The sequence below is a fragment of the Microcaecilia unicolor genome, chromosome 5 (assembly GCF_901765095.1).
Source record: "Microcaecilia unicolor chromosome 5, aMicUni1.1, whole genome shotgun sequence".
Lineage (NCBI taxonomy): Eukaryota > Metazoa > Chordata > Amphibia > Gymnophiona > Siphonopidae > Microcaecilia > Microcaecilia unicolor.
In genome coordinates this window covers 61449725-61463644 of record NC_044035.1, presented here as the reverse complement: position 1 = coordinate 61463644, position 13920 = coordinate 61449725, and the positions used below count along the sequence as shown (strand labels likewise).

General features: G+C 40.1%; 1 protein-coding gene across 1 annotated transcript in view; it reads right to left on the bottom strand.

Moving 5' to 3' along the window:
- The window catches only part of DOCK1 (dedicator of cytokinesis 1), a 906712-nt gene that overhangs the window by 62728 nt on the left and 830064 nt on the right, over positions 1–13920 (bottom strand). The window contains exon 46 of the mRNA XM_030202953.1: positions 2181–2264. Within this exon, the coding sequence (XP_030058813.1) occupies positions 2181–2264 (84 nt within the window). The remainder of the gene's footprint in view (positions 1–2180; positions 2265–13920) is intronic.

Sequence of the window (13920 nt, the reverse complement as noted above, 5' to 3'; positions counted from 1 at the left end):
TCTGCTATGTAGGATACTGAAGAGCAATGACAATGAAAATCCTCCGAAAGTATTGCATCAAATCTCTTGTGCTGTAAATTGATGAAAAATAGTAAAGTTGATTCTTCAGAGATATCGTATTAATCTGATGCAAATATACAAGTCTTTAAAAAGACTGTTTTAGGAAAAGTACGTCGGAGGCGCTGCTCGCTCTATCGGTAGTATACTCCTGATGCAGGCCTGACGGCCGAAACACGACGTGTCGAGTCTTCCAACCTTTAATAAAGTCTTTTTTAAGAACATCTTCCAGTTTTTGGTTTCCTTGGTCGTACTCCCACTTTTTTATACATTTATTTACGACGATGTCATAATATACATTCCGTACAAATCCAAACTGACTGAAATCATCAACGAAATCAAACTCAGCTTAAGCATCATGGACTCATGGGCAAATGCATTTCAGCTAAAACTCATTGTCTCATTCTCTCATCCCAACACAGTGCTGACAACCCCACAACTATCAACACCCCAGCCTACACCCTTCCTATCTCAGACAGCCTGAAAATCCTCGGCGTTACAATAGACCATAACTTAATGCTAGAGAGCCAAGTAGCATCCATAACAAAGAAAATGTTCCACTCAATGTGGAAACTCAAACGCTTGAAACAATTCTTCCCGTGGGAAACATTTCGCAACCTGGTACAATCCATGGTACTAAGCCACTTAGACTACTGCAATGGAATTTATGCAGGATGCAAGGAACAGACCTTAAAGAAGCTTCAGACCGCTCAGAACACAGCAGCTAGGCTTATATTTGGAAAAACACGATATGAAACCGCAAAGCCTCTCTATGAAAAACTACACTAGCTCCCAATCAAAGAACGCATTGACTTCAAAATCTGCACCCTGGTTCACAAAATTATCTACTGTGAAGCCCCTGGATACATGATAGACTTGATCGACTTACCAACTAGAAACACATCAGAATCAACACGGACATATCTAAATCTGCACTACCCAAGTTGCAAAGGCCTCAAATACAAATCAACTTTCGCATCCAGCTTTTCCTACATAAGCACACAACTGTGGAACACACTACCAAAAGCCTTGAAAATGAGGCACGACCACCTAAACTTCCGGAAATCACAAACTAATCAATTCAAAAAAGCATACCCTGCTGATCCAACCTAAATGCCTGATCTCTGCGACACAACAAAACTAAAGTACATAATGGACATAACTCAACTCTTCCGTTGTACGATTCCCTAATTGTGGCTGTGCCACATGATCTTTATCCTACCACAACATCACTTTGTATCTGTTCTCACCGGAGCCGGCAAACGCCTCTCCAGTACTATGTAAGCCACATTGAGCCTACAATATGTGGGAAAATGTGGGATACAAATGTAACAAACAAACAAACAAATAAATAAATACCAGGCATAATGATAAATATATAATTTATTCACTTTATACAATGGCCATGTCTATTTTTTTATCCACATTCCTTTTTTTTGGGGGGGGGGGGGGGGAGGTACCCTTAAGATATGAAAAGGAAAGGGAAATGGGACTTGATATACCACCTTTCTGAGGTTTTTGCAACTACATTCAAAGTGGTTTACATATATTCAGGTACTTATTTTGTACCAGGGGCAATGGAGGGTTAAGTGACTTGCCCAGAGTCACAAGGATCTGTAGTGGGAATCGAACTCAATTCCCCAGGATCAAAGTCCACTGCACTAACCACTAGGCTACTCCAATACAACTCTCTCACCACAGGGGGTGGTGGAAGCTGCCTCTCCAGCACCAGATAAGTTGGGGACTGGAAGAACCTACATGGGGATCGAACCAAGGCCTTCTACATGGCAGCAAAAAGCACTGCCACTGAGCCACCAGGCTAGCTCCTCTTAAAACAAATTTACTAGTGACCTTTACAATTTATTTTCTTATCTTCACATTGCTGATAGAAGACTGTGAAAAGAAAATGGGTTAATCATGTTAGTCACTTGTGGGATTATCAAATGACAAACTATGTCACACTTGAAAAGCTGAACTTTAGCTCTGGTTCTAAGGCAGTCTGAATGCCATAGAAATGTATACACAAGGGTGAACAGTTTGATGGCTGAATTTTGTCAGAACTGACAGCATACTATATCTCTTTGCCACTCGACCCTTGAGAAATTTGAATAAGACAATCTTACCTGCCATGCTATCAGGTCCTTTAGTTTTTCAATCTTTTCATGGTCTTCTGGGTTTCTCTGCATGTACTTCTCCGTAAAGAAAGCCTTACAAAAAGAAAAAATACCATCCATTCAGAAAACAAGGCCAGTTACACAGTATTGAAAATCTATAGATCACTCGGATCTAAAAGCCTTGTTCACTCATGAATGATAATAGGAATTTTTTCTTACCACCAATCACCATTATATTAACTATTACACAGTTTTTACCAAGAGTTATGGACAAGTTATAACAACATGAGACCACAGCTACTTGCCTAGTAAGACCTGACACTTTTCTACGTGTTCAGTGAAGCTATTTGGCCAGTGACATCATGCTAATCATTACTTCCTATCCAGCTAAAAAGACAGTGCTAGCTATTAGTCTGGAAACAACTCCAAGAAAACAAAACTATCACAATAAAATATCCATCTACTTAGCTAAATATATCAATAAATACAGCAGCTGACATGTTTATGCACATGAATATATGACTTGTTTTTTTTTCTCTTTAATATGGACTTTGTGAAGATGCCAAAAGATGTATGTTAGAGCTCTATGTGAAAGTTCAGCACAGGCTTCCTAATAAGTGCATAAAAGAAAAAACGTATCCCTGATGCATCAAGCAAATTGAATGCAAATGGACTGTGTGCAGAAAACATGCAGAAATGTGGAAGAGCACACTGGATGCATGCACACACTGGTGTGCACTAGTGGCAGCTACATTCTGGGTAGCAGAGGGGGGCAAAACAACATTGATAGATTTGAAATCTGAATGAATGCACACGGTTTTCCTTCACTGACCTGCCACAAGTACTTTAAACAAAAGTCAATGAAGACAATTTCCAGCTGGACCATTTTATCTAGGTAAATATCCAATGCAATGGGGCTAGCTGCTGCCATGCGCTAATGCCGACGCAGTCCATTCACTTTGAATGGGCTGTGTCGGCATTGCCGTGCAGCTTTGTAAATAGTGGGGTTAGTCTGTAAACTGTCTTGACTTGCTCAACACAAAAAGCAGGTTAGTAAACACAGCAACAATAAACCATTGTATTGGCTAATAACATAGTAAGTGATGGCAGGCAAAGAGCTTGTGGTTCATACAAAATCTGCCCAACAAGATGTCCAGAGTTTTACCTGCTGGTCTGTGCAGTCCTGTTTAAATGTGAAAGTCATTTAATTTTGCTTTGATTCCATGCCCTTTCTATAGTATATATGGATCTTTGTGTTTATCCCACCCATTTTTTAAAATTTGGTCACTGTTTTTGTCCCAATCACCTGCAAATAACCACTTTGGTTGTACCACTGAAAGGCGATATATATCAAATCCATGACCCTTTAATTTCACACATCTACCACCATCTTCTTACTCCTAAGACTACCACCCTGCAATCTTAATTCATGCCCTCTAGGTTTACTACTTCCTCAGCTCTGAAAAAGATCTGTTTGCATATTAATACCCTTCAAGTATTTAAATGTCTGTATCAATCTCCCCCCTGTCCCTCCTTTTCTCTAGGTTATTCATATTCAGATCAAGTCTTTTCTCATGTATCTTTTGGCACAAACTTTATACCATTTTTCCTCTGAACTGCTTCAAAGTCTTTTTATGTCCTTAGTGAGATATGGCCTCTAAAATTGAACACAATACGCCAGTGCAGCCTCATCAACAAGGAGTATTAGCACCTGCTTTCTTCTGTTGGTGATACCTCTCTCTCTATGCAACCTAACATCCTTCTGGTTTTGGCCTCCCCCTTGTCACACTGTTTTGCCACCTTGAGATCCTCAAACAGTATCACCCCAAGGTCCCTCTCCCCTGACTGTACATATCAGCCTCTGTGCCCATCACATATAGTTCCTTTGGATTTTTACACTCCAAGTGCATTACTCTACAGTTCTTTGAATAAAATTTTAAATGTCAAACAGACCATTTTACTAATTTTTGTGCATACAATTTTGCTGTACTATCAATTATGAACAGAACAGCATTCCCTACAGCAAATTTAAAACTGCTTATCGCATATATTATTTTAAATAAGAATTGAACCATCAGATGGTGACTCCAACCATTCACATTGATGATAAATATTCTGCCACATTCCTCATAAGCCTATCCCTATCTTTTAATTTTAGTTTCTTTATTCTTCCTAATAATGATCTTAAACCATGAGTAATGAGCATTTATCTTAAAATACTGTGGTGTTCAGGCAATCTCTGTGGAATTCAGAAGAGGTTAGAAACAAAAGTGACAGAAGCGGAAGAGCTGCATGGAGTTCTAAGTACAAACTTGTGGCACATAAGAGATTCGAATTTCTGAAAAATCAAATGAGGAAAAGTGCTCTAAGAATCTTGAATATTTTCCTGTCCCCATTAGTGGCTCCTTTGGATATGGTTCAGAAATATATACGAACCTTTTTGAAGATGCTGTCAGAATCATTACCACTGTTGGTGAGAGCCCTTTATATCAATATTGGGTTGACCTATTTCTGTAACACCCAAACAAGGGTAATCTTCTATAATGAATCTGAGTTTTTTGGAGTCATCTTTGGAGATGATCATGCAAAGATTCACATTGGTAGTGACATTTGGCTTGGAAATGGACTAGGATGCAGTCCATAGAATGTATTTTCAATATATGAATAAACTGTTTTTGGCAATCAAAAATTAGAATATTTCCTGATTTGTCTAAATGACTCAGAAGTGCCATGAGTTTTTGGTTTTGTCTTCTAGATCCCTGGTGCTGGGTCTTAGTTTTGTGCTTTGATTTCCTTGTACCTGTGTTTTGGTGTTTGAAGATAAAATTGATATTTGTTTTTGTCTTAAACAATTATAAAATGTTATCATTTCTAAGCAAGAATTGAGAATTGTGACATGACTTCCCCGTTTTCACTGCTGTGCTGGCTTCTGAGGTGACAACCTAAGATAGGTATCTAACACTTTTTCAGTAATATCAAATACTTATCCATTTTTGAGCAGAAGGTTATTATTTGAGTAGCTCTAGTGGGCTACTCTAATCCTATGAAGTATTGTTTAGAAAATAAAGAGATAAGCAAACTATCAACCAAAACAATGCTGTCCATTCATTCTGCCTATCTATCCTGCCTCACCATCCTCCACACACTTCCTTGAAGACAGAGATTACATTCTGGAAACATCAATGAGTCTGGAAATTCTGAAATTTCTGAGGAAGAAATGGGTACGGATATTTGCTCTGGATGACTTGTCACAGACTCTATAAAAGAAATACCTCTGTAGGGACTATAGGAAAGGCACTAATTTATGTTGTGAACCTGACTTTTTAATGAACAGACTTAGGTCAGTGTCAGTCTTCATGCTCAGGCTTTTTCATGAAGCAGGCCTCAAGCACACTGCTGACACACCAAGGCTAATGAGAGGTAAAAAATAACTGTTAATAACAACTTTGTTTATTGAGTTGGGGACATCATGGTCAAGAGAAAAACAGCTACAGCGTCAACTGGGACAAAATGTTGGAAAAACCCAGATTTAGTCCTGGTCAGTATGACTCTTCAAATCCTGAGAAAAGGGTATAAGAAGAACTCCGAAAAACATCAGTTTTTATCTGGCTGTTATCATGTACAGTCCATGTTAGTCCACTTTTAAAGATAATAAACAGAAATAAATCAAAACATAAAAAAAGAAAATAAGATGACACCTTTTTTACTGGACTAACAATACATTTTTTGTTTAGCTTTTGAAGGTAACCCTTCTTCTTCAGATCGGCAATAAGCAAATACTGACAAATATCAGCATATATAAGTGAAGAACAAAAGTATTCCAATGACAGCCTCATAGGAAGAGGGTGGGGTGGGTTAGATGAGAAATGGGGAGAGCTTGGTGGGTGAGAGACAGGGAGAGATAAATGGCTAATAAGAGAGTGACAAAGCAGTATAATTTTATGGTTTATAGTGGGATAGAAAGCCCAGGGCTTTGTTAAGTCCTATCTGGTGGGTGTCAAAATATTTCATCATTTTGACTTCACTGGTCTTAAAATTTCCTTTTAGTATTCTCACCATAAGATCATTGATGCAATGTTTGGGTTTTGTAAAGTACCATCTCAAAGAGGTGGCATCCTGGTTTGCATTGAAATGTTAAATATTGAGTCTATGTAAATTGAGTCTCGTCTTTAGCATGTGACTTGTTTCTCCAATATAGCACCCTTCTTCACACTTTTTGCACTGAATGATATATACCACATTTGAGGATGTGATATATACCACATGTGAGGGATCTCCTTATACTGAATGTTTTTCCCCATGTGAGTAACTGTGGGATCCTGTGAAATGTGTTAGACAGGTTTGCAGCAAGGTATATTGCAGGGATGTGTGCCATTCTGTTCTTTTTTAGGCTTGTACTGGGAGTTTGCTTTTCACTAATTTCTGTTTCAAATTAGGCAGCTGTCGGAAGGCCAGCACTGGTGGGGCTGGGAATATCTCTTTCAGTAATTCATCCTCCTGGAGTAGTGGCTTTAGATCTGTTATGATTTTTCTAGCTCTGTATTGTATGTCACTACAAGGGGAATTCTCTCTCTGGCTTTATTCCTATAATACCTGAGCCTTGGGTCCTTTTCTTTCAGTGATTATTTTGGACTATAATGATTTTGGATCTGTGAGGGGGAAGTTTGTTGCTTAACCAATTCCAGAGTGCTAAATTACCATTAATTGTCATTTTTATATTTCCCCTCTGCCTGTTCTCTACCTGAGACATTGCAATTGTGATTGGTCCCTACACCTCTGTTATAAAGGAAGTTACAAATCTCTAAGACGAGTTTTGTCCTCTTTGCCTTTCAGCAATTATTTAACCATAAGCACTAAATGACGGGGGTGGGGGGGGGGGGGGGTGTGTGGGATATCTAAGAAGAAAAGGAGAAGGACATATTACATTGCTGAGATATTGATAAAGTCCCTATTCTCATATGATACAAAGATTCTTCAGAATATAGGAGGTATTCTATAAGTGGTCACCTCCTTTTAGGTGCACCAATGTCGCAAGTTGAGAGCCTATCATATAATCCGTACCTGGGCACCCAGATGCTATTATACAATAATAATAATAATGTAATCCAGTATTGGGGCACCTAAAATCTAGGTGCCTTCAGTTATACCAGCCATAGACTTGTTGTACCTGCGGGTGCCTAAATATGGAAAAGACGCGCATAATGCCTCTATATCGCTCCATGGTGCAACCTCACCTTGAATATTATGTTTCGTTCTGGTCGCCGTATCTCAAAAAAAGATATAGTGGAATTAGAAAAGGTTCAAAGAAGAGCAATCAAAATGATAAAGGGGATGGAACTCCTCTCATATGAGGAAATGCTAAAGCTTGGAAAATTCTTCAGCTTGGAAAAGAGACGGCTGAGGGGGGGATATGATTGAGGTCTACAAAATCCTGAGTGTGTAGAACAAGTAGAAGTGAATCGATTTTTTACTCTTTCAAAAAGTACAAAGGCCAGGGGATACTCAATAAAGTTACATGGAAATACATTTAAAACAAATAGGAGGAAATATTTTTTTCACTCAAAGAATAGTTAAGCTCTGGAGTTGGTTTGTCAGAGTATGTGGTAACAGTAGTTAGCATATCTGGGTTTAAAAAATGGTTTGGACAAGTTACTGGAGGAAAGGTCCATAGTCTGCTATTGAGACAGATATGGGGAAATCACTGCTTGCCCTGGGATTGGTAGCATGGAATGTTGCTTCTATTTGGGTTTCTGCCAGGTACTTGTGACCTGCATTGGCCACCGTTGGAAACAGGATACTGGGCTGGATGGACCATTGGTCTGACCCAGTATGGCTATTCTTATCTTCTTAACTTAACTGTAAGTGGAAGCACCACCCACGCAGAGTCCTATTTAAGACAGAGTGAATTTGTGAGGAAAGAACCAACTATGTCTGCATATGGAGGTTGGGGGCAGTATTTTACAAAAGCAGTGGTGACTGTGGAGGCCAATGTAAAATAAGCATCCCCCTGCCTTCAAAAACAATGTGTGTGTGTGGGTGGGGGGGGGGGGGGGGGGGGGCAAGAGTCACCAGATCCATGCGCAAATGTTCCAAAATAAGAATGACCTTGACTAACTACGTACCAGCAACCACAACAATATCCATATCCCAGAACATGCAGCTCTGAGGAAATCTACACTAATAACAAAATGGTTTCTCTACCACAATGCCATGGGAGGTCACCAAAGCTCATATCCTTAGCCAACATTGCACCCTATGCCTCTAGCCTCACAACTTTAGCAGCACAAGTGTCCGCTGAGCTGTGGAAGCAGAAGGCCCCACGGTTTTTCCTGATATTTATTTAGCTGCATCATGTGCTGATGTTGGATGAGGATTTACTGGCTTCATATGAGACCAGTGGCACCTCATTCCACACCCTTGTACATGATAGCAGCTGGGCTACCATGAGGGAGAACTGGGGGAAATATGGAAGGAGTTAATTCCACTGTAAATAAATGTGTGCTGAACCACTGCAAATACTTTTCATGCTGCCAAACCCTGCTGGTGGGAAGTGCTAGCTACTCCTCTGGCTGCTTGTTTTGTATTCTCCTCTGTGTCTGGCTATTTTACCTACCAGAAGGGGTTGTCTACAGTTTAGGACCAGACTGTGGAATGCGCAACATGCCAGGTAAATGCCATATATCTTGTGCAGTTGACAGAGTTCTCCTGCCCAGACAGTGGAAGTGAGTTTTGAGGAGGCTAAAGGGACAGTGTGCGGTACGGGGGGCTATTCCTGGTTCACTCCCCTCCCCTCTGCTGCCTCTCAAAACTGACTCTGGTTCTTGGGAGTAGGGCCCATGTCTGCTCACTAATGTGAAGCTGAGGCAGTTCTTGGGAACAGCCAGGGGGCCTTGAACAGAAGGGAAATGTAGTCTGCCCCATTCACGTGCATGTGAGGGAGGGCAGAACAAGCTACCTGAAGAACCATCCCTCACAGGCACCACTTGGGGCAGCCCACATTTCCCTGCTGCTCAAAGACCCTTTGCTACTCCGGCTGCACAGCAGCAAGCAAGCATGCTCTCAAGAACCAGAAGTTAGTGGTGAGAGGCAGCTGGTGGCACTGGGGTCTGGCACTGGTGAGAGGAGCAAACATTTCAGCTACATCCAAAATTCCAGTGCAGCCACAATTATTGTGGTCAACATTTCTGTGCTGTGACAGTGGCATAGAAATGCCAGCACTGAAACAGCAATGCCAAAAGCTCATGTACCCTTAGGAGATGAAGGCAAGGTTGATCCCCAGTTGCTTCTTCCCTCTCTGGTACTGGACTCAAAATGGCATAAGCTGACCCATAATGATAGTCTCGCAGTCAAGATGCCTTTGGAAAGCTCAATTCTGGGGGACCTGCATGTGAATATCTTTGCACTGACCACTTTCAAAATACTGTCCAGAGCATTGGGAAAATGTGGCAGTGGCCTGATGTTCTGAGGAGGAAAAATAATGCAATGAAGTTGATTGCAAGCTACATTATTCATTTTCTGCGGAGTTACCGAAGGTTAGCGACTCCTGTGGTAAACTGATCTGTAATAATATGTGATGATTTTATTGCAGCTTAGCCATGAGAGAGCTTAGAAGAAATATCTTCAGTTATGCCCCAAATTATTGGCATTCGTACGGTATACTTTTATATGATTCCTCAGAAAAGTATTATACAGTTACAGGCTAAAACCTATATTTTTGAACCAGAACAATTAAGAGCATTTATTCAGAGTAGAAAAGTCTTAATTGTAAATGTCTGATGTGGAACAGATTGGTCTGACCAGTGGTAAATGCAGGCAGTTGAAAGTTCCAATAATTAAGGAACTTCATTTGGTATGCTGAGGTCTACATTTTCTGTTGCTGATCCTGCAGTTTTGAACTGTCTACATATTAAGTTAAGATTAGAAGATGATTATGGATATTTTCACACACATTTGAAGGGCTGGTTATTTGATCAAGCATTTTGCAAACAATGAATTCTGCCTGGGTTTTATCTACAGGATTTTAATAGTGTTATGCTTTATTTTAATGTCTTTATTGCACTGTCTTGTACATGTAATGAATACAGATGTCTGCTGACTAAAGTATGTGGAATGTAAGTGTTGACAAATAAAATAATTATGCAATTATGGCATTAATCTCTCATCATGTTGAACAAGATGATATTTGCTTTTTTTCTTTTGAACAGACTCTTCCCTCATCTTATTGACCTTTGTGGTTTATTATAGATATAGAGCGATCTGGTTATTATAGTGATATATTTTTTCTTTTTTTAATCTGGTCTAAGTAAACTCATTTTTTTAAAAATTATTAACTGATTTATGTCCGATTCTTAGACCAGGTACAAAGGCTGCTCCAGTGAAAAAAGCCCGCAATTTAGACTGAAGGAAGAAAAGAATGTGTGAAGACATAACTTAATTTTTTGGCTCCACATAGCTCCTGATGAAGAAATATGAAATGGGGCATCTCATACAGCTGCAGTCTATTTGAAGGTTGCCACAGCTAAGTGCTATAAGTGATACACGATTCATCTTGATTTTGTTTTTTGAGTTGTGATTATTTTTGAAATTGGACATGTTAAGATTTAGCACATTAAATTGCTTTATGGGCATAGATACATATAATTTTGAAGTTTGCACACATTTATGGTAAATTATGTTCACAAAAGAAGTCACAGTGATGTGTGAGTATGGTCACTGAAGGAAAAAGAAGGGGTTCACACCTTCCACAAATCCAACAAGGAAAACAAATGCAGAGTGGAAGAAAATCCAATCCAAGAAACCAGTCAGAACTCACGGAATGAGAACTCCAAATAGACTTTATTAGGACCTACACGGTCAGTGTTCCGGCTATAAAGCCTTCATCAGGGGTCGATATGCTGATGTTCTATTGAGCATATGATACTACTGGAGTCTATTTGGAGTTCTCATTCCGTGAGTTCTGACTGGTTTCTTGGATTGGATTTTCTTCCACTCTGCATTTGTTTTCCGTGTGAGTATGGTCACCATTGTTAGCGAAAGTAGCTAACAGCTCTGTTCCGCATATGTGACACATTGGTTGTGCGCATGGTGACACACTGAATGGTTTCTTATATAGAAATAATAATATATGTTATACAGTGCATGCTGTGGTTCTACGCTCTGCAGAGTCTTATAAATTTGAGTGGAGAGTATTTGAAGTAGAATACGTTATATTCTCTTCTTACAGACTTGCTGTTTCAATGAAAAAAGGAACAAAAACTCAGACCATGTGACTATATCAAAGCAGCAAGGAAACATAAGAAAAGAAGAATAAAAACTAAGGAATTTTACTAGGATTGAATAGAAATCAAACAAAATAAAACATGGAAAAGAAAATAAGATGATACCTTTTTTATTGGACATAACTTAATACATTTCTTGATTAGCTTTCGAAGGTCGCCCTTCTTCCTCAGATCGGAAATAAGCAAATGTGCTAGCTGACAGTGTATATAAGTGAAAGCATTCAAGCATTACTATGACAGTCTGACAGGGTGGGAGGATGGAGGTGGGTAGGAGGTATGCATAGGGACATCAAAGCATATCATTGATATTCTAACAGAATGGGTGTGGATAGGTGAGGGGTGGGTGATCAACAGAGACATACAGCTTTATGGTTTATAATGGGCAAGGAACCCCAGATCCTTGTTAAGTCCTTTCTGTTGGGTGTTAACATATTCAATCATTCTGACTTCAAAGGTCTTACGTTCTTGTATGGTTTTAAAGTTACCTTTCAGGATTCTCACTGTGAAGTCACTGGTGCAGTGTCCTGGTCCTGTAAAATGTTGACCAACAGGCGTGGGAACCCTACTGGCACCAGTATTGTTCATGTGATGTCTATGTAAATTGAATCTTGTCTTAAGCATCTGGCCTGTTTCTCCAATATAGCATCCTTCGTTACATTTTTTACACTGAATGATATATACCACATTGGAAGATGAGCAAGTGAAAGATCCCTTTATGTTGAATATCTTTCCTTTGTGGATGACTTTGGGGTCCTGTGAAATATTTTGGCATAGTTTGCAACTGGATAAATTACAGGGAAGTGTGCCCTTCTGTTCCTTTTCAGTCTGTGATGGAAGTTTACTTCTGATTAGCTTGTGTTTTAAGTTGGGTGGCTGTCGGAAGGCCAGTACTGGTGGGGATGGGAATATCTCTTTCAGTAATTCATCCTCCTGGAGTATAGGTTGTAGATCTCTTATGATTTTCCTCAGTTTTTCCAGCTCTGGATTGTATGTCACTACAAGGGGGATTCTGTCTGTGGCGACCTTCGAAAGCTAATCAAGAAATGTATTAAGTTATGTCCAATAAAAAAGGTATCATCTTATTTTCTTTTCCATGTTTTATTTTGTTTGATTTCTATTGATAACCTTAAGAGTGGACTAACACGGCTACCACACTCCTCTACTAGGATTGAAGAAAGTCTGAAGAAACCAATCAAAAAGCTTGTAATGTGGATAGGAGTTCAATTTATCTCACTATGAACTATATAACAGTGACACATCTAACAGTCATCATGGACAAGACAGTATGGGGGGGGGGGGGAGGGGTGTTCTATGAAATGGCATGTATGCAGGAATTTTCATACATGCCCAGGGAAGTCTTTCTAGGCTTTTTCAAAATACCCTGGGAGTCCATCTGTGTTGGAAGCCATTGGATGACATCACCCACTTGTGTGGCTGATTCATCTTGCCTCCCTAGAAAAAAGTAGTTAAAATGTTCACCTACAGCAAAATTAAGAACAAATACAGTAACGTATAACATGCCTTTTACGCTATTGAAAACACACAGTTCATTTCAAATACAGTTTGGGCCAAACTACTATATGGTTGCACAACAATACTTTTGCAGTTTAAAACTGTAGTATTGTAACTCTTTTACAAATAAAGGATGCACTGATTAGTAAGCTGTACTAGCTTCTGAAAATCCCATTTGTTTGCATTATGTGATACCTATTGTAAGTGCCACTGAGAGACTGAGCCAGGCCCGGGGCAGAATCGTCATCGCTGCTGCTGCCCCCCCCCCCCAAACAGTCATTGCTGTCACCATCCCTCTCCCTTCCACCCACCCAAAGTACGTTGGCTGGCCCCGCCAGCTGCAGACAGTGCAGCTCCTTACTCTGCCCAGCATTGCCTGCTCCTGTAGCTGCTTTCCTCAGGTCACACATGCTCAGTTTCAAAACTGAGCATGCGTGGCCTGAGGGCCCAGCAGCTGCTAGTCAGGCAATGCAAGGGGGTCCGGCACCAGAGTTTTCGCTCTCCTGCTCCTGTCAGGATGCGACCACCTGGATCCCGTCAGGAACAGGAAAGAGAGAGAGAGAGACCCCTGTGCCAGGCCCCCCTTGGAGTCCCGGGCCCGGGGAATTTTGCCCCTCCTGCCCCCTTCTCGGTGGCTATGCCTATTGTTATTGTAGGAACTACCCAAAAATGATAATACACAGGTGCTTTTTTTCAAACAGTGCCAGCAACATTTCCCTTGTTCCATGCCTATAGATGCAACTTATCAATCATTTTTATCTAAAAATATTACTTCGGGTCACTATAACTGGATTTTGATAAGAAAGAAATGAAAGTTATTTGGTTATTTTTTAAGAAACAGATTTTATCCTTCCAAATGAATTAAAGGCGCGCTGAAAAATGGACCTGTATGTGACCAATACACGCGCCTACAATAGCGCAGGCCATTTTTCAGCAAACCTAAGTAAAAGGACCCCTTA